At 40.0% G+C, this 26,486-nt stretch overlaps 1 protein-coding gene across 8 annotated transcripts in view; it reads right to left on the bottom strand.

Annotated features, from left to right (window-relative positions):
* The window catches only part of SYNE2 (spectrin repeat containing nuclear envelope protein 2), a 371,421-nt gene that overhangs the window by 293,669 nt on the left and 51,266 nt on the right, over positions 1-26,486 (bottom strand). For 6 of the 8 annotated variants that reach the window (XM_049899527.1, XM_049899530.1, XM_049899535.1 and 3 more), the window contains exon 2: positions 11,852-11,981. In XM_049899527.1, the coding sequence (XP_049755484.1) occupies positions 11,852-11,930 (79 nt within the window). In that variant the 5' untranslated portion in view covers positions 11,931-11,981. Of the gene's footprint in view, positions 1-11,851; positions 11,982-12,063; positions 12,217-12,281; positions 12,439-26,486 lie in introns of those variants that run through there. The other 2 variants (XM_049899529.1, XM_049899528.1) reach the window with 2 other exon arrangements.

Raw genomic sequence — 26,486 nt, 5'->3', positions numbered from 1 at the left:
GACCTCTAAACACTGAAGGACCAAAAGGCCTACTCTAGCTCCATACTCCATAGGTGATCCCATTCAGTCTGATGGCTTTAAATGTAAAAATACCAGAGATATGCTGATGGCTCCCAAATCTCTATCTCTTCCTAGAACTCTGGAATTTTATATCCAACCGTCTACTTGGTATCTCCATTTGGGTATCAAATAAGCATCTCAGACCTAACATGACAAAAGTAAACTCTTGATTTCCTCAAAATTTACTCTACTACCCATCTTATTCATCTCAATAAATTATATCATCAAATACTCAATTGCTCAAGGCAAAAATTTAGAAATTATCCTTGATTTCTCTCTTCTCACCCCATACATCCCCAAGCCTCACAAATATCCCTAAAAGTAAATTCATGTTCTTCATCCCATTGCTACCACCTTGGTTGCAGATAATCTACTCTCCACACAGCAGCCAGAGCGATCTTTTGGAAATTCAGATCATGTTACTCCCCCCGTGGTTTCCCATCCACGCAACTGATCTTAGAGCTGGCAACACCCACAAGGATCCAGCAACACAGGGATTCCTTTGCTATAAGAAGCTAGTTTCTACCTTAGTGCTCGGGCTGGGAACTGGGATACTCTTTATCCGTTCTTTGCATGGCAGCTCCTTTGTGCTATTCAATCGCTCCTTAAATGTGTCCTCTTCAATGAAGTACACCAAAGACATAAGGTAAAGATGAACCCAGGAGACAGAAAGGACCGCATAAACCCAAGACTATATCAGCCAGAGACCAGAAGAACTAGATGGAGCCTGACTACCACCCATGGCTGCCCTGACAGGGAACATAACACAGAATCCCTGATGGAGCAGGAGAACAGTGGGATGCAGATCTCAAATTCTCATAAAAAGACCAGACTTAATGGTCTGACTGAGACTAGAGGGACCCTGGAGGTCATGGTCTTCAGACCCATTGTTAGCCCAAGACTGGAACCATTCCCAAAGCCAACTCTTCAGACAGGGATTGGACTGGAATATAAGATAGACAGTGATACTGGTGAGGAGTGAGCTTCTTGGCTCAAGGAGACACATGAGACTATGTGTGCAGCTCCTGTCTGGAGGGGACATGAGAAGGCAGAGGGGGACAGGAGCTGGTTGAATGGACACGTGGAAGACAGGGTGGAAAGGAGGAGTGTGCTGTCTCATTAGGGGGAGAGCAGCTAGGAGTATATAGCAAGGTGTATGTAAGTTTTTATATGAGAGACTGACTTGATTTATAAACTTTCACTTAAAGCACAATTAAAAAAAAAAATGATGTGATGAACTACTAAGTGTGAATCCACCTGTACTTCTGAAACATTTTGTTGTGAAAACATCAAAATTCCCTGAAAGGTTCTGACGACAAAACTTTCAGGCTGAGGCAGACAGGAGAATCAGAAATGCTCAGCACAGCTAGTTCCCATCATTAATAGTCCTACTTATCTGAAGGCAAGGAAAACAATTCCAACGTTTTGGAAAGGTCTTCAGTGTTCCTCAAATTTGAGAAGGGTTGTTTGTTTTTTGCGTTTGAGCCAGGTCCCCCTCATCTTGTAACATGATGCTGCTGATGCAACAGGTAATCCCCTGTGCAGTGAAGACTGGCAAGACCAACGCCCGGCCAGTGAGTGCTGCTCCGCTCCCCTCAGCATGAGGTTCCCAGGAGGCACTGCAGGTGTGTGGCTGCTCTCTGTGCCCTTGTCTTCAATTCCCATTTAACATACCCTGCTGCAGACTCTCACCAACCAGGAGGCATTATTCATCCAGAACCTAGTGTCTCTCCTCCAAAGAAACACACTTTTAGAACTTCAAGCATTGCATTTCTCTTATAAATCATTCATTCATATCCTTTTATCTACTACTTTTAAATTACTGGCAGTCCCCCGTTACAAACTTCCACCTTAATACAACTTGAACTTCCAACTTACAGCAACTCATATTTGCCCTTTAATGTTATGTAACTTTGCCCTCACTTTGAAACAACTGAACCAACCCCCACCAGCAACAAATTCATCATCACACTCACCTTCACTGCCTGCACACGCAGCTTCTAAAACCATTAAAAAAGGCTTCGAGCCTTTTCTTGCACTAAAGTAAGGCTAAATAAGAACCACATGCACCTGTTCTGACTTACCTACAAATTCAATTTACAGACTTAAAGGCACAGTTAGGAATAAATGTCATTGGTAATCTGGGGACTGCCTGTATTCCAAAAATACCAGGTGATGATAAACGTCTGCTTTCATACATTTTGATAAATGCAAATGAAGATACCTTTTACCGAAGTTTTCCTGAGTGCTTTAGAAAACCAGTCATTCAAGGACACTGTAATCATCAGTGTTCAGATGAGCGAAATCTTTTGAAATGGCATATTCAGAATGACCTCTAATTTGTAGAGTGCAAAACCACACACTAAACCCACTACATAGTTATAACTTAACATACTTTGTTGACATTTTCTTTCTCCATTTTCAAGAGGAAATTATGTTGAGGTTTATTTTTTCCTAATATGCTACTTCAAGTTCTAAATAATTATATCTCTTCTCAACACACATGCATACACAAAAAGCTCAGAAAACCTTGTATCTCTCACGGGGCTAATTAAAAAGGATTTTGATTTCTATAAGGAATGAATGAGATCTTTGTTAACTCACTTTAACAGGACTTCAAATGACCCTGGATTTATCTTGCCCTAGTTTTCAAAATGTAACTGACCCAGAATAAAGTAAGCTTATCCCCAACCTCCTGGAAAAGACAGAACCAAAGTTCCCAGAAGCCAAAGCTGGATGTAGACACAATCTAAAGAAAAAAAAAAAAAAATCCCGAGAAACACTGTACAATGCAAACACCTCAAGAGTTCTTATTTTATTCTTCTTTTAATTGGAATATTTTTAAGATTATAAAGCTTCACATTGTCAAGACAAACAAACTTCTAAATAAAGACAACAAAAGACAACATCAGGTACTATGATATCAGAAACTTTCTGGAAGCTTTTGTGTCATTACGGTACAGCACTGATAGCCAGCGAATGACTACAACCTGATTATTTTCTCTGGGTGTAATAATCACCTAACCAGCCAAAAAAGCCCAGGGTGGTTTGCCTTTATTCATAATAAATGAACCTCTGAATTGCCAGCAAAACGATCACTCATAATGCCCTTTGTTTACTCTTCATTTGGTTGTTTCCCTCAAAATTTCATGAGACTTTGCCTTAAAAAAGGTAGGAATTCTACCCAAAAGCCTTTTATTAATCTTATTTCTCCTTCTCAGACTTCACATGGTTTCATTCACTCACAGCCATCAGACGGATCAAGTTTTCTCTCAGCAACATGATATTGCAGCACTCTTGAGCCTCAAAATACCATACATACACCTCACTGCCTCATGCCTAAAGAAATCAATGTTCCCATCCTGTTTTTCCTAAACACTGAGGAGTTCTAATTCAGGATACCTTATTAACCTTTGGAGCCGTGGTGACATAGTGGTTAAGAGCTTGCCTCCCAACCAAAAGGTCAGCAGTTCAAATCTACCAGCCACTCGTTGGAAGCCCTATGGGGCAGTTCTACCCCATCCTATAGGGTTACAATGAGTCGGAATCAGCTCAAAGGCAACAGGTTCTTTTGTTTCTTTGTTTTATAAACCTTTGCTTTTTATGTTGGACTGATCATTCACTTATTTGTTTATACAACTGCTTATTGAAAATGTAAAATATGTCAGAAACCTCATTGGCAATAAAGATATGAGTACCCACCCACTGCAGGGCACCTAACACACTTGAAGGTATCCAGAGAGTGTATTGCAACAGGTGATGTCCAGAGATAGGGGGAAACTCAAGGATAAGGAACAATCACAAGGGGTTCAGAAGGAAGGCGACTAACTCCAGGGAAGATCCTACCAAAATGTTTCAGTTTTACAGACTGGAGATTATACAACTTGTCTTTTAAGTAAGGCATACAAAATACAATTTTATTCTTCACCTCTCTAAAACTGAAACATGAAAAGATATTCCAGACAACATTTTCAGCCATAGTTTGGTTGAATTTGTATGTTGGATATCAAAATCAGAAACCTAACCCTATAAAGTGACTCATGCCATAAAATTGGTAAGATCTGCAACCAAGTCATTTTCTCACCTTATTTGATCACCTTCCCCTTTACGTGACACCAACAGGCAACAACACAAGGACTACATGCTCCTTGAAGGTATTTAATCTATTCATCTTTGAGCCCTTCACACCTACCCCACTGCACATGGTAGGCACTCAGTATCTACTGAACAAATGAATAAAATTAAACATTACATTTTATTTTTATGCCTGTAATCTAACCCACTGAAAATGAATAATTTCTAATGTTACTAACAATAATACATAAATTGAAAGCCTCTCTGCAGATGGATACTCAATGAATAATGAATAAATTTAAAAAAAGAATAATAACCCAACTACAGAGGCTCATATTTCACTACCGAGTCCTATAGAGTAATGATATCTACCCAGAAGGCATGAAGGCTTTTTTTCTTTTAATCTTTTAAAATATGTCATCTGGACGATAACAGCACTAAATAAGACATGTGAGCATTGTTTGAAATGACACACTAACTAGGCTGAACATGGTTTCACACAGGTGCATGCAGACCACTAATCATTCACTAGCATTCTGGCAGGGTTACATGAAAGTTAACTCCTCCTTGTGGTGGCAAAGGTAAATAGAACACACACTCCTCCCTAGTGCCTGTGTCTAATTAATGATAGCATTCTGTATTTGAATGCCGGTCTTCTAAAGCACTGGCCTACATCATTTTTGAAAACAAAAGACTTTGCTTCTGTTATGTAAATTTATTGCATCCTTTTATGACCAACAAATTATTGTATTTACCTGCTAAAAGAAAATATATGAAATCCAAAATAAAGGAAGAGTCCAAAGCAGTTCAAAATTGTCTACAGCTATCATTAAAATTTCTCACAATGAGTCAGCCTAGTCAGCTAACTTCCAGTCATACGGGTCCAGTAAAAATGGCGTGGCAGGGGCATCTGACTTTCTCTCACTTCACGAGTGGGAAGGAGAATCAAGATCAACAGACCAAGGCTGATTCCTATGAGGGGGACATACCTCCTCTCTCCAACCTTTTTAGCAATTCTGACACCAACCATCCCTCCCACAGCACTCTCTACTTCTCTGTTGGGTTCGATAACTCGTTGCAGTGACCACGCAGAACTCACAGATAATACTTACAGTTATGGGGTCTATTATGGAAGTTAACAGGCTACAATTAAAGATCAAGAACGACTCAGTATCCAGAATATATGAATAGCTCTTATAGCTGAACAATAAAAGGACAAATAATCTAAAGAAAACACAGACAAATGATTGGAATAGACATTTCTCCAAGGAAGATACACAATTGCCAATAAGTGTGTGATGGTTAATGTTATGTGTCATCTTGGCTAGGCCATGATTCTCAGTGATTTGGCAGACACTATGTAATCGCCTTCCATTTTGTAATCCGATGAAAGCAGCCAATCACTTGAAAGGAGTGTTTCTTTGACGGTGTTCCCTGTCTCCAGTATATAAATGGAAATTCTGGCGAAGCTCACTCTCTCTCAACTCTGCACTCTTCTCATCGCCTGACCTTGGTTCTTGGAACATAAGCCTGCAGAAGTCTTCAGCCTGCTACCTAACCTGCAGATTTTAGATTTGCCAGCTCTCACAACCCCATGAGCCTGCTGCCTGACCCATGGATTTGGGACTTGTCAGCCTCCACAATAATGAGTCATTTCTTCATAGTTGTGTGTGCCATTTCCTTGAAGTAAATCTCTCTACATTAAAAAAAAAAAAAAAAGAATGACTCAGGATACAGTTCTTCAGTCACTACAGCTTCATGGCCATGCCCATAGGCAGGTCCCTCCCTGGCCCCTGGCCCCTGGCCCCTGGCCCCTCGGTCCTGTTAGGCCAATCCAGGCTCTGCTCGGGCAAATAGTTACAAAGCTCTTCAGCTCCACCAGTAAGTGCCCTGGGGCACCCACTCTGCCAGTAAGCCTCGGCCCAAAGGCACGCACCTCTCTCACTCCATGGGTTGGTATGCCTAGCTCCATCAAAAAGTGCCCGAAGGCAGCCCACTCTGTCAGGAAGCCTCCTACCCGAAGGCACTCCACTCTTGCTACATGTGTAGGCACACTGACTGTAACCACCCTGCTCTGTGGGCCAGGAAGCCCGCTGCACCATCTTGCGCTGGTCTCCTGGTTCTGCTGCTGCCGCTTCTCTGCCACCACTTCTTGCCATCTTGTACCATCTCCAGTGTTACAGCGCTCTCTGTCTCCTGGATCTAGCAGGTTCTCAGCACAGGTACCCCAGGTCCAAATCACACACTCCATTACCATCCCCTATTCTTGGTGGTAGTGATGTCCCTCTTTTACGCTTCTAGGATGGCTCATTTTAAGCCTACCAGGATGGCAAAACTGACCAATCCCCTCATTAGGGTTTCATATACTTTATTTGCATGGTCGCACCCCCACAAGGGTGCCATGCACCTTATTTGCCTTATTAGCAACTGTCTAATCACCTTAGTGGGCCACAAGCACCTTATTTGCATAGTCCCAACAAATCATCTAGTGGGAGTTACAAGACCAGAGACCATGGTGAGAAAGGCCACATGAAAGCTATTCATCGCACCACAGTCCTCTACCTGTGTCACCCTTTTAATCTTTCTATAGCGTAGGAAGTTAGCAAGAATTTCTGACAGTACCTTTTATCTACAATTTAATTTAAGCAAATTGATATGAGATAATATTTAATCATCTTAATCGATGCTATTAAAACACCTAGTGAAAATACAATAAATAAAAAGTTATTAATTTGGACATTAAATATGCTACCACCATTCTAGTGAACAACTCAGCTTCATAACCTTGGGCCCTCAGTACCTTATCACCTGTATTCAGTAGTAGCAGAGTCCCACTGAGTCTTCCACTTTAATGGTTTTCGTATGTGTCCCATACTGTCACTCTCACCTCTGTAACCCTAGTCCAGGCACACATTACCCAACACTCAGATGTTTGCAAATTCTTCCTAAGCAGTTTCTCCAGCTTTCTCACCCCTTTCAGACCTTCCAATACCTCAAAGCCAGATTAATCGCCAAAAACACAACTCTGACCTCTGATCATGTTAATGCATTCTTAAGATCCTTCAATAGCCACCCACTGCCTGAAAGCAAAAAACCCAAATTCCTTGCATTTGAATTCAGTTCCCTCAAGGATCTTAATCTCAGAAATACTCCTGAAGGGATTCCTAGTATGGTCTCAAACTATATTAAATCATAAAGAAAGTCCCTTCCAACTTTAAAATTCTGTGACAATTTTCCAATTTTATCTCTTGCTCTTTTCATTCCACCTATCGAATACTTCGAAAAACTATTCCCTGAATATACCTCATCCACCCTTTCCCACCTGCAAGCTTAGCAGAGAAATGGATTCAGACAAAATTTAAAATTATTATTATTACTTTTAGAATAAAAGAGAAAGAAACTCAAATGTATTAAGCACCTATTTTCTTAAAAAAAAAAAAAAAACCCACAGTCCAGTCAATTTCGACTCACAGCAACCCTATAGGACAGGGTAGAACTGCCCCATAGAGTTTCCAAGGAGCACCTGGTGGATTCGAACTGCTGACCTTTTGGTTAGCAGCTGTAGCACTTAACCACTATGCTACCAGGGTTTCCCCTATTATCTTGCCACGTAAAAAATCCAAATTGAAAAATTTAAAGGAATTCTACAATGAATACCTTGGAAAAACAAATAATTTTTAAAGACGGTCATTCGTTTATCATTTTAATAGTCTAAATTTTTATATCTAACATTTATTTAAAATGTGGACCATCCATAGTAATACAAAATATGCACTAAACTAAAAAGAAAATTGTATTTTTACATTAATCTACTCGAATTCATAAATGCCATTCCTCTTCCCTCCTAACCATCCAAACGTTTCAATGCTATTCTCCTCGCCAGACTAAGAGAACATAAATATCTACCTACAGAAAGGGCCTTCAAAAATCCTTCATAAAGACATTTTCTCAAAGATCACAGAAAAGATGAACAAAAGGTAAGACGAACAGCAGTCACTGGCTTATTCTCCTGCTCTGTGAATTTCATCAAAGCACCTGTCTGATTCCTTGGACGTGATTCCTTTTAGGCCCTGGGCACACAGAATATGTTTTCATAGCATATCAACAATGGATCACCACATTTTAATTCAGACATTTTAATCTTTCCTTGACTGTATTATTCTGAGTCAGGATGTGGCCACAACTGTCTCACCTTAGATAAGTTTTTGCTAAAATAAAGCAGGTTTATAAGTTAAGCAGTTCTACTGCCTCTATCTGCCTTTAATAAAGGCTATGAAACAATGATATCAACAAAACCTTTCTTACAAGCAATGATCCTGAGCCTCTCATATTACATAACATCTTTTTTCATATTACTTCAAGGATCACGAAGAACATGTGAATTTTGTGAAATACAAGTCCGCTTAAAAAGTATACAAAGTCAAATGCTTTAAGACTACTACCAATTGCCTGCAGTTCAGTAGCAGTTAATGTATGTGATATTGCCTATTCATTTTTGTCCAAACATCTAACAATCCTGCCATGAAATTAAAGAGAAATATTTACAACTTTTTCCCTTCCTTCCTTCCTCCCTCCCTCCCTCCCTTCATTTCACAACTTTGGACTGAAAGAATCATTTTAAGTCTGCTAAAAAAAAAAAAAAAAAAAAAAATTTTTTTTTTTTTTTAATAACAATATGGGACCCAACTTTGGGAAATCTATTCATTTCACAATAAAGCCTTCATTCTAGTCATGGGAACTTCTTAGTTGATATCCCTGAGGATATCTGGGCTAATGTGAACAGACTGTCAGTGTTAACTTGATAACACCATAGTATTGGCTTTCTACCTCTCCCTCTACAAAGCAACGCATCAAGCACTGTGGTTCTCTAAACACGTTACGAAAATAAGTCATTCAGACTAGCTAGTGTGCACATATCACATTTCCACTGCTAAACAGCCCAGATTAGTCTCCTACGGTCAAGCAGGCTGCACAGCCTAGTATAGTTCAAAACATACTATAACAAATTGCTCATTTCTCAGTAATGTGCTAATTATTTTGAGCCTCTTGTGAACCCAATAACGTTACTTGAAGGTACCCATCCATATCGTGGATATAGAGTTTGCTCAGAATTTAATAGAATAAGGCTAAGATTTAAATGGATTTTCCAGAGACAGTTGTTTAGGGAAATTCTCTTTTTTAAGTTGGTCTTTAAAATGTGTCAGAGGAGGTGTGGTGCAGTGGAGAGAAAACTCTGTTTCTAGTCAAAACCCGGTTCTACTGTTCATTAGCTATATGACTCTGGGAAAGCAATTCAGTTTTTCTGAGCCACGGGTTCCTTCTCTGTACACTGAAAATAAAAATATCTACCTCATAATGTGGTTGTGAGGATCAAATGAGATAATACATGTAAAAATACCATGGAAGGTACCACATGCTCCATAAAGTCAAGGAGCTCACATTCTAGTGGAGAAAAAACATTACTAAATTTAATAACTACAATACCATGAAAGACCAATTGCCAGAAAATGACATCATGTTTAGTAAAGCTGAGGGTAAGCAAAAACAAGGGAAGCCCTCCATGAGACAGACTGACACAATGTCCAATAGTGGACTTAAGGATGACTTGATGATCATGAAGATGGCACAGGACCAGGGAACCTTTTGTCCTGTTATACATAAGATTGCCATAAGTTGGAGCCAACTCTCCAGCAACTAACAGCAACAACATAACACCATAAGTGCTAAGATATGCGCTATGGGAGAACAGAGGAGGGAGTGTGCATCTCAGACTAAAAGAATAAGGCTCTTGGAGGGGAATGACCGTGGGACAAACGAGGGATGGGTGAGCTAGACTTCATCCAGTATGGAGGAGGGAGCAAGGGAGCTGCAGAGGGAGTTGTCAGAGAAAGGGAACAACGTGAACACAGGCACACAGGCAGAGGGAGGCATGGCCCTGTGGGAACTGTGGGCTGGAGCCTGTGGGCGTATGGGGGAAGATGAGGGCAGAGAGGAAGGCAAGCACCAGGTCAGAAGGAGCCTGTGAGCTATGCCAAGATGTCTAGATTTTATTCCACATGCAATGCGAAACCACTGAAGAGAAATGTCAAAAGAAAAACAAACAACAGAAAATCCAGACTTCTGGTTTACAAGTCCTTCCTATATACTATGCAGTATCTACATTAACTGTGTGCTTCTAGATAAGAAATCCTTTGAAACAGAGGTTCTAATCATAACTATTAAAACAAATAATACAGCCGGGTGCCGTCAAGTTGATCCCAACTCATGGCTATCCCATGTGTGTTAGAGCAGAGCTATGCTCCACAGGGTTTTGAATGGCTGGTTTTTTTGGAAGAAGATCACCAGGCCTTTCTTCCAACTGCCTCTGGGTGACTCAAACTCCAACCTTTCAGTTAGCAGTCCAACACATGAACAATTTATACCACCAGGGACCAAACAAATACTTATTAAGTCCTTCCTCTGTATCATACGTGACTGCTCATCTTCAAAGCACAGCCACAATGTGGGTGTTATTAACCACATTTTACAGATGAGGAAATTGAGACTCAAAAAGGTTAAGTATCTTAGCCAAGTTCAAATTCAAATAATTAGTAAGGGGGAGAACTAACTTTAGAAACTGGATTTGCCTAACTATTTGTTGATCCACTATACACTAACTTTCTGATACATTTTATATCTACTTGAGTTACTACTGACATGCAACCAAAACTTCAGAGAAAAACAAAACATTGATTTTTTTTCAGTTAGATGACAATTTGATTCCAACCACTTATCAATATTATATGACATTATGAAATTTGCTTAATCAGAATTTAACTTTCTTACCTAAAGTATTACTCCTTGACTATGTTTCATTGCTCTATATAAATCACATATTTATTTTTTAAAGCCTGACACATATAGACTCTATCACAATAGCTACTACTTTACATCTCAACCTTGAAGTCAAGAATGTATTCAAAATGCATTTCTAACTAAAGAGAAAAATTTCAGAAAGACAGTCACTTTGGGATCTTTATCATAAGTGACTCTAAGCCTATGGCAAGTAAGATTAAGTAAGATTCAAAGAACACTGTACAATACTGCCCATAACCTTAAAATTACTTTAAAATACATAGTTTCATAAGTAGTATCAAGTATTTGTCATAGCCTTGTTTCTTCCACACTAGCTAACTTTATCTACCTCCAAAATTTGTTTTATCAACAAAGGTAGAAAGTCTGGTTGCTTTCAAAATACAAGAAAAATATTTTCAAAAATACAACACAAATATTTCCAATCTCCTCAAGAAGCACTAATAAAATGCAGATAGCAGCTATTCTACATAAATGCACACGTGGCCAAAAGAACATTCACTTACAATAAGCCTTTAAATACTAATACTATTGCTTTCTATTAGGGCAAAATAAGGATGCACCTTTAAAAGAAGCTATGTGAAAAAATGCAAAAAGTACAAACAGTGACAAGGGAACTATGGTTAACTAATTTTTACTGCAAAAAAAAAAAAAATACATACAGTAGAATAAGAAACTGAAGATAATTTAATTAATTTCTGCCAGGTGTTCTTCATTTTCCTACGGAGCTGCGGTAACAATGAAGACACTTAAGTATACTGAAAGGTGCTACAACTGGAGAGGCAGAAATCAACAGAATTTGTAAACAGATGAGGGAAAGGTCTCCACAGTTTCTACGCGTGTTACCCTACTCAATCATAATTACCTTGCAATGAAATCTGGAGATCATCGATGCCCAAGGAAACCTGTTCATCTTCAGTAGGACGCTCAGTACTGGATGCCATTCTTTGACTCAGTGGAGATTATATCATGTCCATCTCAGTTAAAGAAGTGAACTAAAAGGAAAAGGGATAAATGTTAGTAACTTTGCAGCTCTGCATGTCTAATAAACATGCATCGCCAGAAAACAACACTAACCAAACCCTGCCATCTGAAAGAGGCACAGCTTCCTAGTGTTTTCTCAGTTCGTGAAGACAAAGTGACTACGCCTTCTTTCTGAATCATAATCAAGACTTGCCCTGTGACCTATTCATGCTATTTGGAGTTGCTGGCAGAACTCCAAAAGAGCTACTAGCGTTGTAGATTCTATACTAGTGGTGAAAAGGGAAGCCAAGCAATTAGATTAAAAAACTTACCCAGAGAAAGTAAAGATGACACAAACCCGTATCTTAGGCATTTGTGTGCATGTTGTTGCTGACCTTCAACCCACAGGGGTTTTCTTTAAACTTATTTAATTTAGCTCCTTTTCTGCTGCACAAGTGTTGCCATTTACTGGAAACAGTAACAGCTGAGCCTGCATAGCTTGTAAAGTGAAACTAAAAAGCTAATACATCCAAACAACTATTTTGATAAGTTATCTCATATGGAATTATTTTCTCAAGGACTTATTTCGCCACCTCTACTTTTCTTTCTCTAACCTCACCTTGGCTTTTAAAGAATCCTTCCAGTAAGAGCAACTCTTATTCTAGAACTCTTTAAAAGTACTGCTTCATGTATGTAAATACCACAATTAGTACTCTGGGGGCTGAGAATAAAACATTGACTTCTCCCACACGAATGATGATTTTCTTATCAAAATACACCTAACTGCACATATAAAAATATAAAATGTATTAGGGAATGGATAGAGTAATGAATTAAATGTACAGATGTGTAATAAAGCAAGTTTAACAAACCATTAATTGAAGAACCTGGATGTTGGGTATATGAGTGTTCACCGTAGAATCCTTTATTCTTACTATACATTAGAATATTTTCATAATAAAATGTTGGGAGGAAAAATTGGAAAATAAACCTAACCGAGGCCAACAGCTACATACAATCATATTAAATGTTCAATAAACCACTTCTTAAAAATGCAGAGAATATGAATCATAAAAAAAGTTAAAGCTAAACTTAAAAAATGTTTTAATCCAATATTACTGTTTATCATCAAAAAATCCCTTTTATTATCTCACCCAATGGATCACTGTTATCAAAAATTTTAGGACTTACCAAATAACCTTTGTTTACTAATTAACAATTTGTTTCGAAGTGAGATCAACCGGAATCGGCCTGTGGTTTTTGTTTTTTTTTTTTTTTTAATAGCACTTGGTTATAATTCTTTTTCTTTTTTTTTTAAATTGTACTTTAGATGAAGGTTTACAGAACAAACTAACTTCTCATGAAACAGTATACATTGTTTTGTAACACTGGTTACCAACCCCACGACATGTCCATACTCTCCCCCCCTTCTTGACCTCGGATTCCATTACCAGCTTTCCTGTCCCTCCTGCCTTCTAGTCCTTGCTAAACTGGTGTGTCCCTTTAGTCTCATTTTGTTTTATGCGCCTGTCTAATCATTGGCTGAAGGGTGAACCTCAGAAGTGACTTCAGTACTGAGCTAAAAGGGTACCGGGGTGCCATACTCTCAGTGCAGTAAGTGCTATTGAGTCGACAGGATTCTAACCAAAAAGAAAAGCTGTTTGCTGTTCAAGTGAGCCCACTGCAACCTGATGACCAACAAAGGTGCAATTGTTCTCAGCTTTTTCACGTATTGAGGATGTCCACTATCCCTCTGCGTACTCTAAAGCTCCTGAACCAAAATGGAGACAAAGCACTTCCTCATTCTGTCAGGAGAAAAACTAAACTCCAGAGTGAATTTCCTAAGGGCACGCACTATTCTACACCAGGGCTAAGAAAAAAAGTAATGATAGTAGTAAATGCTTATCTTACCCTGTTGCTGTCGAGTCGATTCCAACTCATAGCAACCCTATAGGACAGAGTAGAACTACCCCAGGAGGTGCTGGTGGATTCAAACTGTTGAACTTTTCGCTAGCAGCCATAGTTCTTAATCATCGCACCATTAGGGCTTATATGTAGGCACTGAGACACACGAATATCATACACAGCTGTCTAAGAACACGCAGCTAATAATTTGAATTCAGATCGTCCATGATCGTAACCAATACACAATGGTATATCCTACAGCTAGCTAAAAATTTACTATATATTATTGATTTTTTTTTTCAGTCATATGCTCAAATGGTTTGTGCTTGTCTATTAATGGAAAGGTTGGCAGTTCAAACCCACTGTGCAGCTCCACAGGAGAAAGGCCTCAGGATCAGCTTCCACAAAGATTACAGCCGTATAACTGATGACTGCCCTGACCGGGAACACAACAGAGAACCCCTGAGGGAGCAGAGCAGTGGGATGCAGACCCCAAATTCTCATAAAAAGACCAGACTTAATGGTCTGACTGAGACTAGAAGGACCCTGGTGGTCATGGCTCCCAGACCTCCTCTTGGCCCAGGACAGGAACCATTCCCGAACCCAACTCTTCAGACATGGATTGGACTGGACAATGGGTTGGAGGGGGATGCTGGTGAGGAGTGAGCTTCTTGGATCAGGTGGACACTTGAGATTATGTTGGCATCTCCTGTCTAGAGGGGAGATGAGAAGGTAGAGGAGGTTAGAAGCTGGTGAAATGGACACAAAAAGAGAGAGTGGAGGGAGGGAGCGGGCTGCCTCATTAGGGGGAGAGTAATTGGGAGTATGTAGCAAGGTGTATATAAGTTTTTGTGTGACAGGCTGACTTGATTTGTAAACTTTCACTTAAAGCACAATAAAAATTATATTTAAAAAAAAGAAGTAAATAAAAGACAAAAAAAAAAGATTACAGCAGTGGAAACTCATGGCTCAGTTCTACTCTGTAATACATGGGGTCACCACGAGTTGGAATCAATGGCAAAGGGTTTGGGTTTTTTTTGTTTTTTGTTTTCTGGTTACTCAATAGCATTTATATGTGCTAGATTCGGCCCTCAAGGAATTCAATCTACTAAGGATGACAAAGAACAAAATACTGTGCTAAAACATAGAGGGGGCTATTGAAAACCCTGGTGGCATAGTGGTTAAGAGCAACAGCTACCCAAAAGGTCAGCAGTTCGAATCCACCACCTGCTCCTTGGAAACCCTGTGGGGCAGTTCTACTCTGTCCTGTAGGATCGCTATGAGTAGGAATTGACTTGATGGCAATGGATCTGGTTTGGTTTTATGGGAGCAAAGGAGAAGGCATGTCCCATACATAAAACTGAAGATGAATGTGACTGTTAGGAGCGTACTTATTATAAAACATCATTTAACTCCAAACTGTCCCATTATCCTTAGCAGTATACAGATGATATCTTTAATTTGGTAAAAATGTCACTTGAGAATGGAAAAACACTAAATAGACAATAGAGAAATGGTAACTTTGGTAAAGGGTAAGACAGTAGTACATAATACTGGGCAAGACAGCATAGCTTCTCCAAGGTAAGGTCATGGAGGCTCCACAGACACATCCAAACTCTGTAAGGGACAGAATTACTGGGCTGAGGGCTGTGGGGGCCATGGTCTCGGGGAACATCTAGCTCATTCAATACAACATAGTTTATAAAGAAAATGTTCTACATTCTACTTTGGTGAGTAGCAAAAGCTTGTGAGCAGCCATCTAATAAGATACTCTACTGGTCTCACCTCGTCGGGAGCAAGGGAGAATGAAGAAAACCATAAACAAGAGAAAGATTAGTCCAAAGGACTAATGGACCACAACTACCGCAGCTTCCACCAGACTGAATCCAGCACAACTAGATGGTGCCTGGCTACCGCCACCAACTGCTCTGACAGGGATCACAATAGAGTCCCGGACAGAGCAGGGGAAAAATGTAGAACAAAATTCTAACTCACGAAAAAAAAGATCAGACTTACTGGCCTGACAGAGACTAGAGAAACCCCAAGAGCATGGCCCTCAGACACTCTTTTAGCTCAGTAATGAAGTCACTCCAGAGGTTTACCCTTCAGCCAAAGATTAGACAGGCCCATAAAACAAAACGAGGCTAAAGGGGCACATCAGCCCAGGGACAAAAAGTAGAAGGCAAGAGGGGACAGGAAAACTGGTAATAGGGAACCCAAGGTCAAGAAGGGAGAGTGTTGACAGGTCACAAGGTTGGTAACCAATGTCACAAAACAAAATGTGTACTAATTGTTTAATGAGAAGCTAGTTTGTTCTGAAAACCTTCATCTAAAGTACAATTTAAAAAAAAAAAAGTCACTAACAGTCGCACATTAACATTCAATATTAATCAAATATAAGGTATCAAATATAGGGGAAATAATCTAGATTTATTTTATTTATATTAAAAGTAAAAACAGAACACAGCTAGAAAACGCAGACCTATTCCTGTGTTCAGTTAGAATGTGGAATTTACTGTATTGTAAATGAATTTAATTTGTAGAAAAAAAATTAGTACAAAATTGAAAAAAAAAATAAAAGTCTAGACCTTAAAATAAATGTCTGAAGGTTTCTGTTTTTAACAGTGAAAATGCATTAGCAAATAAGTCAATAAGACATAATAGATTTTTATTTCCTGGAGAAATTTCCTAGAACTTCTAAAAACATTCATCAAAAGAAAAACCAAACTTTGAAGACTGAATTAGTTGGAAGTGTTAGATTATTGACCCAAATATTGTTTTAGTACAACTATTTATCACAACATGCTACAGAGGTCATGAGGATCTCACTGAAAACAATTTTTGATGAAGACGTTTCTACATAGATATCTGTTTCTGGTGAGAAGTAGTGATAAACAGTTGACCTATCCAGAGAGGAATTTGCTTGCCAAATGTTGTTAGTTTCCCCTGAGTTAGCCTCTGACTCATGGCGACTCCATGCACAACCAAGCTTCCCATGGTCAGCTGCAGATCAGACGACTGTGATCCATAGTGTTTTCACTGGCTGATTTTTGGAAGTAGATCACCAGGCCTTTCTTCCTAGGCTGTCTTTGTCTGGCAGCTCTGCTGAAATTTGTTCAGCATCATAGCAACATGCAAGACTCCACTGACAGACGTGTGGTGGCTACGCATGAGGTCCACTGGCTAGGAATCAAACCCCTGTCTCTTTCATGGAAGCAAGAATTCTACCAATGAAACACCACAATAGACCTGTGAAAAACTGGAACAGACTAGAAAAGAAAAGCTTTGTTGAGATTTCTCAGAATTTTAAACTGAGAGACTAGAAAGAGTGAGGGTTTAGACAAGCATTAGGGTTGCTACCGATCAAAGTCCCTGAGGACTATCCTATCACTTGAGTGTGACTCCCCTGTGGGGAAGAAAGGAGCTGCTTCCTAAGGCGGAAATCACAACAGAGGCTTTCCCACACACTCTTCATAGCTTTACTTCTCCTCTTCAAATAAATGTTAGACACAATACTATAGCTAATTCCAGAATTTAGAATTAAAATAAACGAGGCTGTTCTTAAAAGTGAATAATGGATCACGATCACCATCAAACAGATAACCGAAGACTGAGGAAAGAACGCAGTAGCATTAACGATTTTAAGATAAATGTGGAATTATTTGAAAAGTTCATGGAAATTAATATATATGCTTTGTAAATGGCATATGCTGTTTTAAAACAACTGCGGTTTGCTTATGCAATTTAGCTTTAGATGTCTCTGGTATCTTTTAAAACACTTTTTCAAACAAATCTTGGCATTTTGGATTATTACGATTAGAAATTTTCAACTAAAAAATAAAATAACAAGAGAGATTATCTCAAGTGAATGGGATTATCGGTGATTCTTATTTTCTTCTTTTTGCTTATCTGTATTTTAAAACTTCCAATGATAAATGCATATTTCTACAACATTAAGAAAAATGTTTTTGCTTTTATTTTAATGAAACTGGAATAAGGTATTTTGTTCTGGGTTAGTCCTTCAATTCATATGCAATGCAACCTAATACATCTAAAGCTTTATAATGAAGACAAAATTACTCTCTTCACACAAACAAAATATTAGAAAAATTCTCTGAGTTTGTCAAAAATGTCTAGAAAATACTCCTAAAAGCCTTTCTGATAGCTCAGCTGCTGTTTTGTTTTCTCATTATAAGATAGTATGCTAACAAGCCCTGCCAAATCACCGTGCCAATGGAGAGAAAGGAAGCATCTATCATCAAAGGTTGGTCAGAAGGCATACCATACCAGGACTGACTTCATTCAGGTATTTCTTCAACAGGGTGATTTAAATGTCCGCATCTTCCCTGGGGTGTCTCCCTTGGTCTTTATTCTTCAGCTATGCCACATTATTTATGACCCACCTAGAAATTTTCAAGGATCTCCCCTTTGCCACAAAGTTATATATCGCTGTTCCTAGCAACTGAGCGTTATTACCTTTAATCTGTTTACAAGCTCAAAGTAGAAAGTTATAACACATTTGCAGTGAATTTCCTCCATTTTTTTTTTCCATCATCCTTTTTTTTTTTAATTAATTTTTATTGCGCTTTAAGTGAAAGTTTACAAATCAGGTCAGTCTCTCATACAAAAATTTATATACACCTTACCATGCATTCCTAATTGCTCACCCCCTAATGAGACAGCACACTCCTTCCCTCCACACTCTCTCCTCGTGTCCATTCGGGCAGCTTCTGACCCCCTCTGCCCTCTCATCTCACCTCCAGACAGGAAATGCCAACAAAGTCTCATGTGTCTACTTGATCCAAGAAGCTCATTCTTCACCAGTATCAGTTTCCATCCCATATTCCAGTCCAATCCCTGTGTGAAGAGCTGGCTTTGGGAATGATTCCTGTCTTGGGCCAACAGAAGGTCTGGGGACCATGGCCTCTGGGGTCCTTCTAGTCTGGTCTTTTTATGAGAATTTGGGGTCTGCATCTCATTGCTCTCGTGTTCCCTCAGGGTCCCTCATCCTTTTCCAACTTTGTTAGGCCTTGGTGGTGCAGTGGTTAAGCATTTGGATGGCAATCATAAAGTCGGCGGTTCAAATCCATGGGCCACTCCTTGGAGACCCTATGGGGCTGTTCTACTCTGTCCTACAGGGTCGCTATAAGTCAGAATCAACTCGACAGGAATGGATTTAGTTTTCTGGTATCCTTTAATTGGAGCCCTGGTGATGCAGTGGTTAAAGTGCTTGGCTGCTAACAGAAAGGTTGGCGGTTCAAACCCATAAGCCATTCTGCAGGAGAAAGATGAGGCAGTCTGCTTCTGGAAAGATTTACAGCCTTGGAAACCTTGTGCGGCAGTTCTACTCTCTCCTATAGGGTCACTAGGAATCAGAATCGACTCAGAGGCAATGGGTTTGGGTTTCAGTATCCTTTAATAGTCATTTGCAATTGGTGTAAAGTCCTGGGCCAGGTGAGTTTTTAAGGTCCACTCTACTATCTGGAAACCCTGGTGGTACAGTGATTAAAAGCTACAGCTGCTGACCCAGAGGTCAGCAGTTCAAATCCACCAGGCAGTCTTTGTAAACTCAATGGGGCAGTTCTACTCTGTCCTTATAGGGTAGTTATAAGTCAGAATTGACTGGATGGCAATGGGTTTGGTTTTTTTGGTACTCTACTATCTCTTTACATGCATTTTATTCTTATAGTGACATTACAAAATACCAGAGCAACCAATCCTATCTATTCAATACGCTTTTGGAAACAAACATGTAACATTCTCACTGAGCTTATAGTCTAACAAGGAAGCAGTGGTACTCACCAGCCAATACCAGCTGTGTGGCTACACCACCCACTAAAGCCCTGGTAACAGCAACCTGAGAAAATGTAGCTACTTCCCCCAAAGGAGCCTTCTGTTGGCCTTGACCAGGTCCCAAATGCTGTGAACTGCAGTATCTACTGCTGTAGAATGGCAACAATGACACTTATCTCACAGGGTAGTTGTTGGAATACAATGAAAAAGCACACGAAACTATAAACTATAATAACAACTAATATTTATGGAATGCTTACAAACTGTGGGAGATCACTGTAGAAAATAAATGATGTTTATTATAATCTGTGAAATAAATTTATCAGGATTATCCCATTTCTTAATCAGTAGAAAACTTAAAAGATAATCACAATTCCAAAAGTAAGAGTTTAAAAAAAAAACCCATAAACTTAAGGATGAAGACTTCTAACACAGTATAACTTGATGTGTAATGTGAGCCCACTAACCCACTGATCTTGAGTCGATTCCAACACATAGCAGCCTTATAGGACAGAGTGGGATGGTCTATAGGGTTTCCAAGGCTGTAAACCTTCATGGAAGCCAAGTGCCACATCTTTCTCCTGCAGAGTATCTGGTGGGTTTGAACCACCAACCTTTTCAGTTAGCAGATGAGCACATTAACCACTGTGCCACCAGGACTCCTCAAGTGAAGTAAGCATAGATTCTAAAAGCATGAATTCAGGAAGTAATTATTTTTAATTTTCATCAGTACATTTCAACCTATAAATCTTGGCCTCTGCACCCCACACCCAAGTTTTCCAAAGCTCCTAATTCCCCAAGCAAAATTCTCTACTTTTCTCACAATCATGGCCACCAGTCTTCCTAAAACCCACTGCCATTGAGTCGATTTGACTCATAGTAACCCTGTAGGACAGAGTACAACTGTCCCATAGAGTTTCCAAGGAGCGGCTGGTGGATTCGAACTGCCAACCTTTTGGTTAGCCGCCGTAGCTCTTGACCACTACGCCACCGGGGTTTCCAAAAGCCTAGAGATATCTTTAAGTTAATTATAAAGTACCAAAAGCCTGTGTAATAGTTTCTTCATTCCTTTTGTCATCACTTCTGCCCATGATCCCATCACTTTGTTCCTAAATTGACATAAAAGTTTCCTGGTTTTCCCACTAACCTCAGTTTCCCAAGCCCCTGTCTTAGTTATCTAGTGCTGCTATAACAGAAACACAAGTGGATGGCTTTAACAAATAGGAATTTATTTTTCTCACAGCTTAGGAGGCTGGAAGTCCAAATTCAGAGTTCCAGCTCGAGGGGAAGGTTTTCTCTCTCTGGTGGCTCTGGAGGAAGGCCCTTATCTCCTTTCAAGGCCTGTGGGCCTAGTGTTCCCTGGAGATTTCCAGGTGTCCTGGCATCTACCTTACCCCAACTCTCTCTCTGCTCATGTATTTAATCTCTTTTATATCGACTCGACGGCATTGGGTTTTTTGGGTGTTATATATCTCAAAAGAAATTCACTCATGATATACTTTATACTAATCCTGCCTCATTAACATAACAAAGAAGCCCAGTCCCAAATGCAATTATAACTATATGCATAGAGGTTATATATTGGGGGTACATAATTCAATCCATAACACCCCGTTCCCCTATCTTTGAAGAACCCCTAAGAGGTTTGGACATAGAGGCACGAGATATTCTAGAAGTTGGTGATGAGACATAGGTCTGAAAACAAAAGGAATGATCTATAGTCTATAAAGGGCTCATTCACCTAAGACCACCAGGCACAGCTGGGAACAGACTGTATGTGAAGATCAGGGTGAATAACAAGATTTTAGGCAAATTTACACACCAAACAGTACAAACTCCACCTCCACTACACCACCCACTCCAAGAGCACTGGAAGCCAGACCTATTCCCCACATTCCTAACCCCAACCCTCAGGTAGGATTTCAGAGAATTCATCTCTGGAGAAAATTAAAGCCCCCTAGAAAAGACCTCCAAAAAACACCTGTTGCCGTCGAGTAGATTCCGACTCAGAGTAGAACTGCCCCATAGGATTTCCAAGGAGTGGCTGGTAGATTCCAGCTGCCAACCTTTTGGTCAGCAACCTAAGCTCTTAGCCACTGCACCACCAGGGCTCCTAGAAAGAACTCCAGGTACTGATATTTGGGCTCCCTCCATAGAAAGGTCAGTTCCCTGCCAAATTGCACTACAATGAAGTGCCTCTAATCAGCTTTTCCTTTTTCACTCTTAAACACAAGTGGATAGCCACAGACACCAGACATTTGGGGAGAGCCTCCAAGAATGAAAGAAATAGATCAAAGCAAACTCAAAGCTGGAAGACCTGGTGAATGCAGGAAAGAAAATAAATCTTCAAAAGAAAAACTGAAATTGATAGTACTAGAGAGAAAATTTTCATCCATTCACGCAACAAATATTTATTGAACACCACTATTCTAGGTCCTTGGGATACAGCAGAGACCAAAAAAAAAAAAAAAAACCTCTCTGCTCTGGTGGAGCTTAAATTCTTACATTAGTGTGTGTGTGTGTGTGTATAAATATTAGAATGTCATAACTGGGGAAAAAACAAAAAGTAGAGCAGGGTAAAAGGATTGAGAGTTTGCAAATTTAAGTAGGGTGTCAGGATAGGTCGCACTGAGATGTCACATTTGGGCAAAGATTAAGAAAATAAAGGAGACAGCACTGGGAAAATCTGAAGGAAGACCATTCCAGGTAGAGGGCAAACCCCGAAGTGCAAGGAGACCAGTGTGACTGGAGTGGAGGGAGCAATGAGGAATCACTGAGAAATGGGTCAGAGATAACGGTAAGGCCCTGTATGCCAGTGGAAGGAGTGTGGCTTTTACTCAGAGTGAAATGAACTATCATTTCAATGTTCTGAACAGAAGACAGATATAATTGGACATATGTTTCAAAATAATTAAACCCTAGCTGATGTGTTGAGGGAGCCCTGGTGGCACAGTGAGTAATAGCTCAGCTGCTAACCAAAAGGTCAGCAGTTCAAATCTACCAGCCACTCCTTGGAAACCCTATGGAGCAGGCAGTTCTACTCTGTCCTGCAGGGTCCCTATGAGTTGGAATCAACTCTAATGGCAATGGGTTTGGTTTTGATTGATGTGTTGAGAACAAAAATCAGAAATACAAAGGGAGACTGCTTAAAGGGTTATTACACAATGGATAAACACAGAGATGGATAGATAGAAAGATATATAGTAGAGCAAGTATAGTAAAATGTTAAAGATGGAATTTAGACATTTATAGTAAAATGGTAAAGATTGGAATTTAGACATATAAAATTCTTTCTACTTTGTTGTATGAGAATTTTCCTCATAAATGTTCACTGCATCATTATTCACAATACCAAAACAACATCCACAGACAAATGGACAAACAACATGTGGTATTTCCATACACCAAAATATTACTCAGCCATAAAGAGAAAAGAAGTTCTGATACATGTTATTATATAGGATAAGCTTTGAAAATATTATGCTAAGTGAAATAAGTCACACACAAATGGACAAATATTGTATGATTTCACTTATGTGAAATATCTAGAATGCACAAATGCATAGAGACAAAAGTTTCTTAGTGGTTACCAAGGCATGGGGTGAGGGGCAGTTACTGCTTTCTGTGAAGGGTGATGACAAACATTTGGAAATATATAGCGATGATAGTTGCACAACATAGTGAATATAATTATTGTCACTGAATTGTACATTTGAAATGGTTGAAAAGGAAAAGTTTTGTTATATATATTTCACCACAATAAAATTTAAAATAAAGAGAGAGAAAGATGGCAAGCAAGGGCCATCTCTGTCACGAAGTGACAAAAAGCTGGCTTCAGATTTCTCGGAGAGATTATGCCCCTCCCTTAAAGAGAACTTGTTACTGCTGTTGTCACCGTTCTGGTTCAAGGAGGCACATTTAGTACCCAACAAATGGCTACACGTACCACAACCATTTATTTCCTGAGACTTAATTGTAAGCAAAAGTGTTCAACAAATACTGTCTGCTGAAAGGCAAGGTCATGGAAGCTTCATAGACACATTCAAACTCCCTGAGGGACCGAATTACTGGGCTGAGGGCTGGGGACCATGGTCTCGGGGGACATCTAGCTCAATTGGCATAACATGGCTTATAACGAAAATGTTCTATATCCTACTTTTGTGAGTAGGGTCTGAAGTCTTAAAAGCTTGTGAGCAGCCATCTAAGATACTTCACTGGTCCCACCCCATCTGAAGCAAGGGAGAATGAAGAAAGGCAAAGGCATAAGGCAAAGATTAGTCCAAAGGACTAACAGACCACAACTACCACAGCCTTTACCAGACTGAGTCCAGCACAATTAGATGGTGCCCAGCTACCACCACCAACTACTCTGACAGGGGTCGCAATAAAGAGTCCCAGACAGAGCTGGAGAAAAATGTAGAACAAAATTCTAACTCACAAAAAAAAGACCAGACTTACTGATCTGACAGAGACTGGAGAAACCCCAAGAGCACGGCCCCCGACACCATTTTAGTTCAGTACTGAAGTAACTCCTGAGGTTCACCCTTCAGCAAAGATTAGACAGGCCCATAAATCAAAACAAGAGTATATGGGTGCACCAGCCCAGAAGCAAGGACAAGAGGGCAGGAGAGGACTGGAAAGCTGGTAATGGGGAACTCAAGGTCAAGAAGGGGAGAGTGTTGACATGTTGTGGGGTTGGCAACCAATGTCACAAAACAACATGTGTATTAATTGTTTAATGAGAAACTAATTTGCTCTGGAAATCTTCATCTAAAGCACAATAAAAAAAAATTGTTCACTGAACAACTATTGATTTTCAACTCTGAGGGGGCATAGTAACAGGTGTTTGTGTACATCAAAACGATTAAGACACACTCAAGGAGCCCTGGTGGTGCAACAGTTAAGCACTCAGCTGCTAATCAAAAGGTCAGTGGTTCAAAACCACCAGCCGCTACATGGGAGAAAGATGTGGCAGTCTGCTTCCATAGAGGTTTCAACCTTGGAAACACTGTGGGACAGTTCTACTCTGCCCTACAGGGTCGCTATAAGTCAGAATTGACTCTACGGCAATGGTTGGTTGGGTTTTAAGAAACAGTCAGGGCCTGAAACTGCTTATGCCCAAGTGGACTCTAAACCTCTTTCCTAAACTTAGTAAATAATACAGTATTTAATATCAAAAGAATAGGGATATTTGAGAAAACCAAGGAAAGGCTGGATGTGGCCTCTGTTCTTGGAATCTGCATACTCCATTTGAGAGGGAAAAAAAAAAAAAGGAAGCAACAACTCTGCCAGTCTCTTAAAATATGCTTCCAGGGATCCTAATCAGTGGGATGGCCATAGCCTTTATCATCTGTGAGGTTAATGGTATGTGGCAACTTGGTTAGGCCATAATCCTCAGTGGTTTGGCAGACACTATATAACATCCTCCATTTTGTGATCCGATATGAGCAGCCAGTAAGTTGGAAGGGGCGTTTCCTTGGGGTGTGGCCTGCATCTAATATATAAATGGATGTTCTGGCAAAGCTCTCTCTCCCTGGATCCTGCACTCGTCCCAGTTGAACTCCAGTTCTTGGGATGTGAGAAGCCTGAAACCTGCCCCCTGACCTGCAGATTTTGGATTCACCAGGTCTCACAACCTGTGAGCCAGCAGTGAGCCTGACCCACAGATTTGGAACTTGCCAGCCCCCGTAACTGTGTGAACCATTTCCTTGAAGTAAATCTCCCTATATATGTATTTTTATATATGCCTCACTGATTTTGCTCCTCTAGAGAACCCAGCCTAAAATGGACTTTTAAGAAAGGTAAGAGACATTACTGATAATCACAGGAGGACAACAGATATAAATCAGTATTGCCTCAAATAAATTGATATGCATGAACACCAGTCAGTCACTGGACTCAATATGGCAGACCATCACTCTCTGGGAACCTGGGACAGGTTTCTTTAGATTCAGCAGGTAGATAATGCAGACACCACACATATTACTTGAATTGTATTTTTCTTTCCCTCTGACTCCACTGTTATCCTTAGTTGAAGTCAGTACTTTAAGCCATCCTCCTCTCAGGGGAAGATCCTTCCCTACCCATTGTTACTTTTGGAGGATATTAAGGGAAGGATGCTGATGGCTGCTTGCAGCAAAGCCTTGATTCAGATGCAGCCCTGACTTAGTCACTGCCCTTCCCAAGAGGATCATAGACTCTCCTTCAAAGAGATCACCAGCAAGCAGGTTTCTGCTGGACCACAGATGTACAAGTAATGCCACTGTATTTGCTCCATTCCACACCCCATCAAGATATTTTAGAATCTGAATTCCATGTTCCTAGACTCCTTCTACAGTATTCCTAGCCTAATGTCCAGCAAGAATAAAAGTGTGTTTGTAAAATATTAAAATTAAAAAATATATACACCTCCATTCATTCCATAAAGAATTTGTGGTTTGCAAAGCATGTTCATCATTGTTCCGGGTGAAAATACTGAGAAATTTTGAAGGAAAGAAAGAAAAACGAAGGGCACATTCATCAGATTACCTCTACTTTCTCAGGAAAATAAGAAGTGAGGTCATCTCTTAGGAGCAACAGGAGGAGGGTGGGACAGGGTCCTTGGAAAATGAAAGTGCTTAGAAAGGGCACAGTGGAGAACATGAACTAGCCAAGACACAGACAAGGAGTATGCAACAGCAGTGAAGACCCACTGAGGCTCGACAGCACTAGCTGACCCACACAGCAGGGTTTCAAGGCTTTCCCAGGGGGTGCCCAGCAAAGAAATTCTCACATCTAACTGATGCTCAGATAGTAGCATCAACTGTTGACTTAGCAAATTTCTGTCAACTAAAAAATGC

Source organism: Elephas maximus, chromosome 10, assembly GCF_024166365.1.
Source record: "Elephas maximus indicus isolate mEleMax1 chromosome 10, mEleMax1 primary haplotype, whole genome shotgun sequence".
NCBI lineage: Eukaryota > Metazoa > Chordata > Mammalia > Proboscidea > Elephantidae > Elephas > Elephas maximus.
Note: the sequence above shows the minus strand (reverse complement) of the source record. Positions and strands in the feature narration are given on the sequence as shown.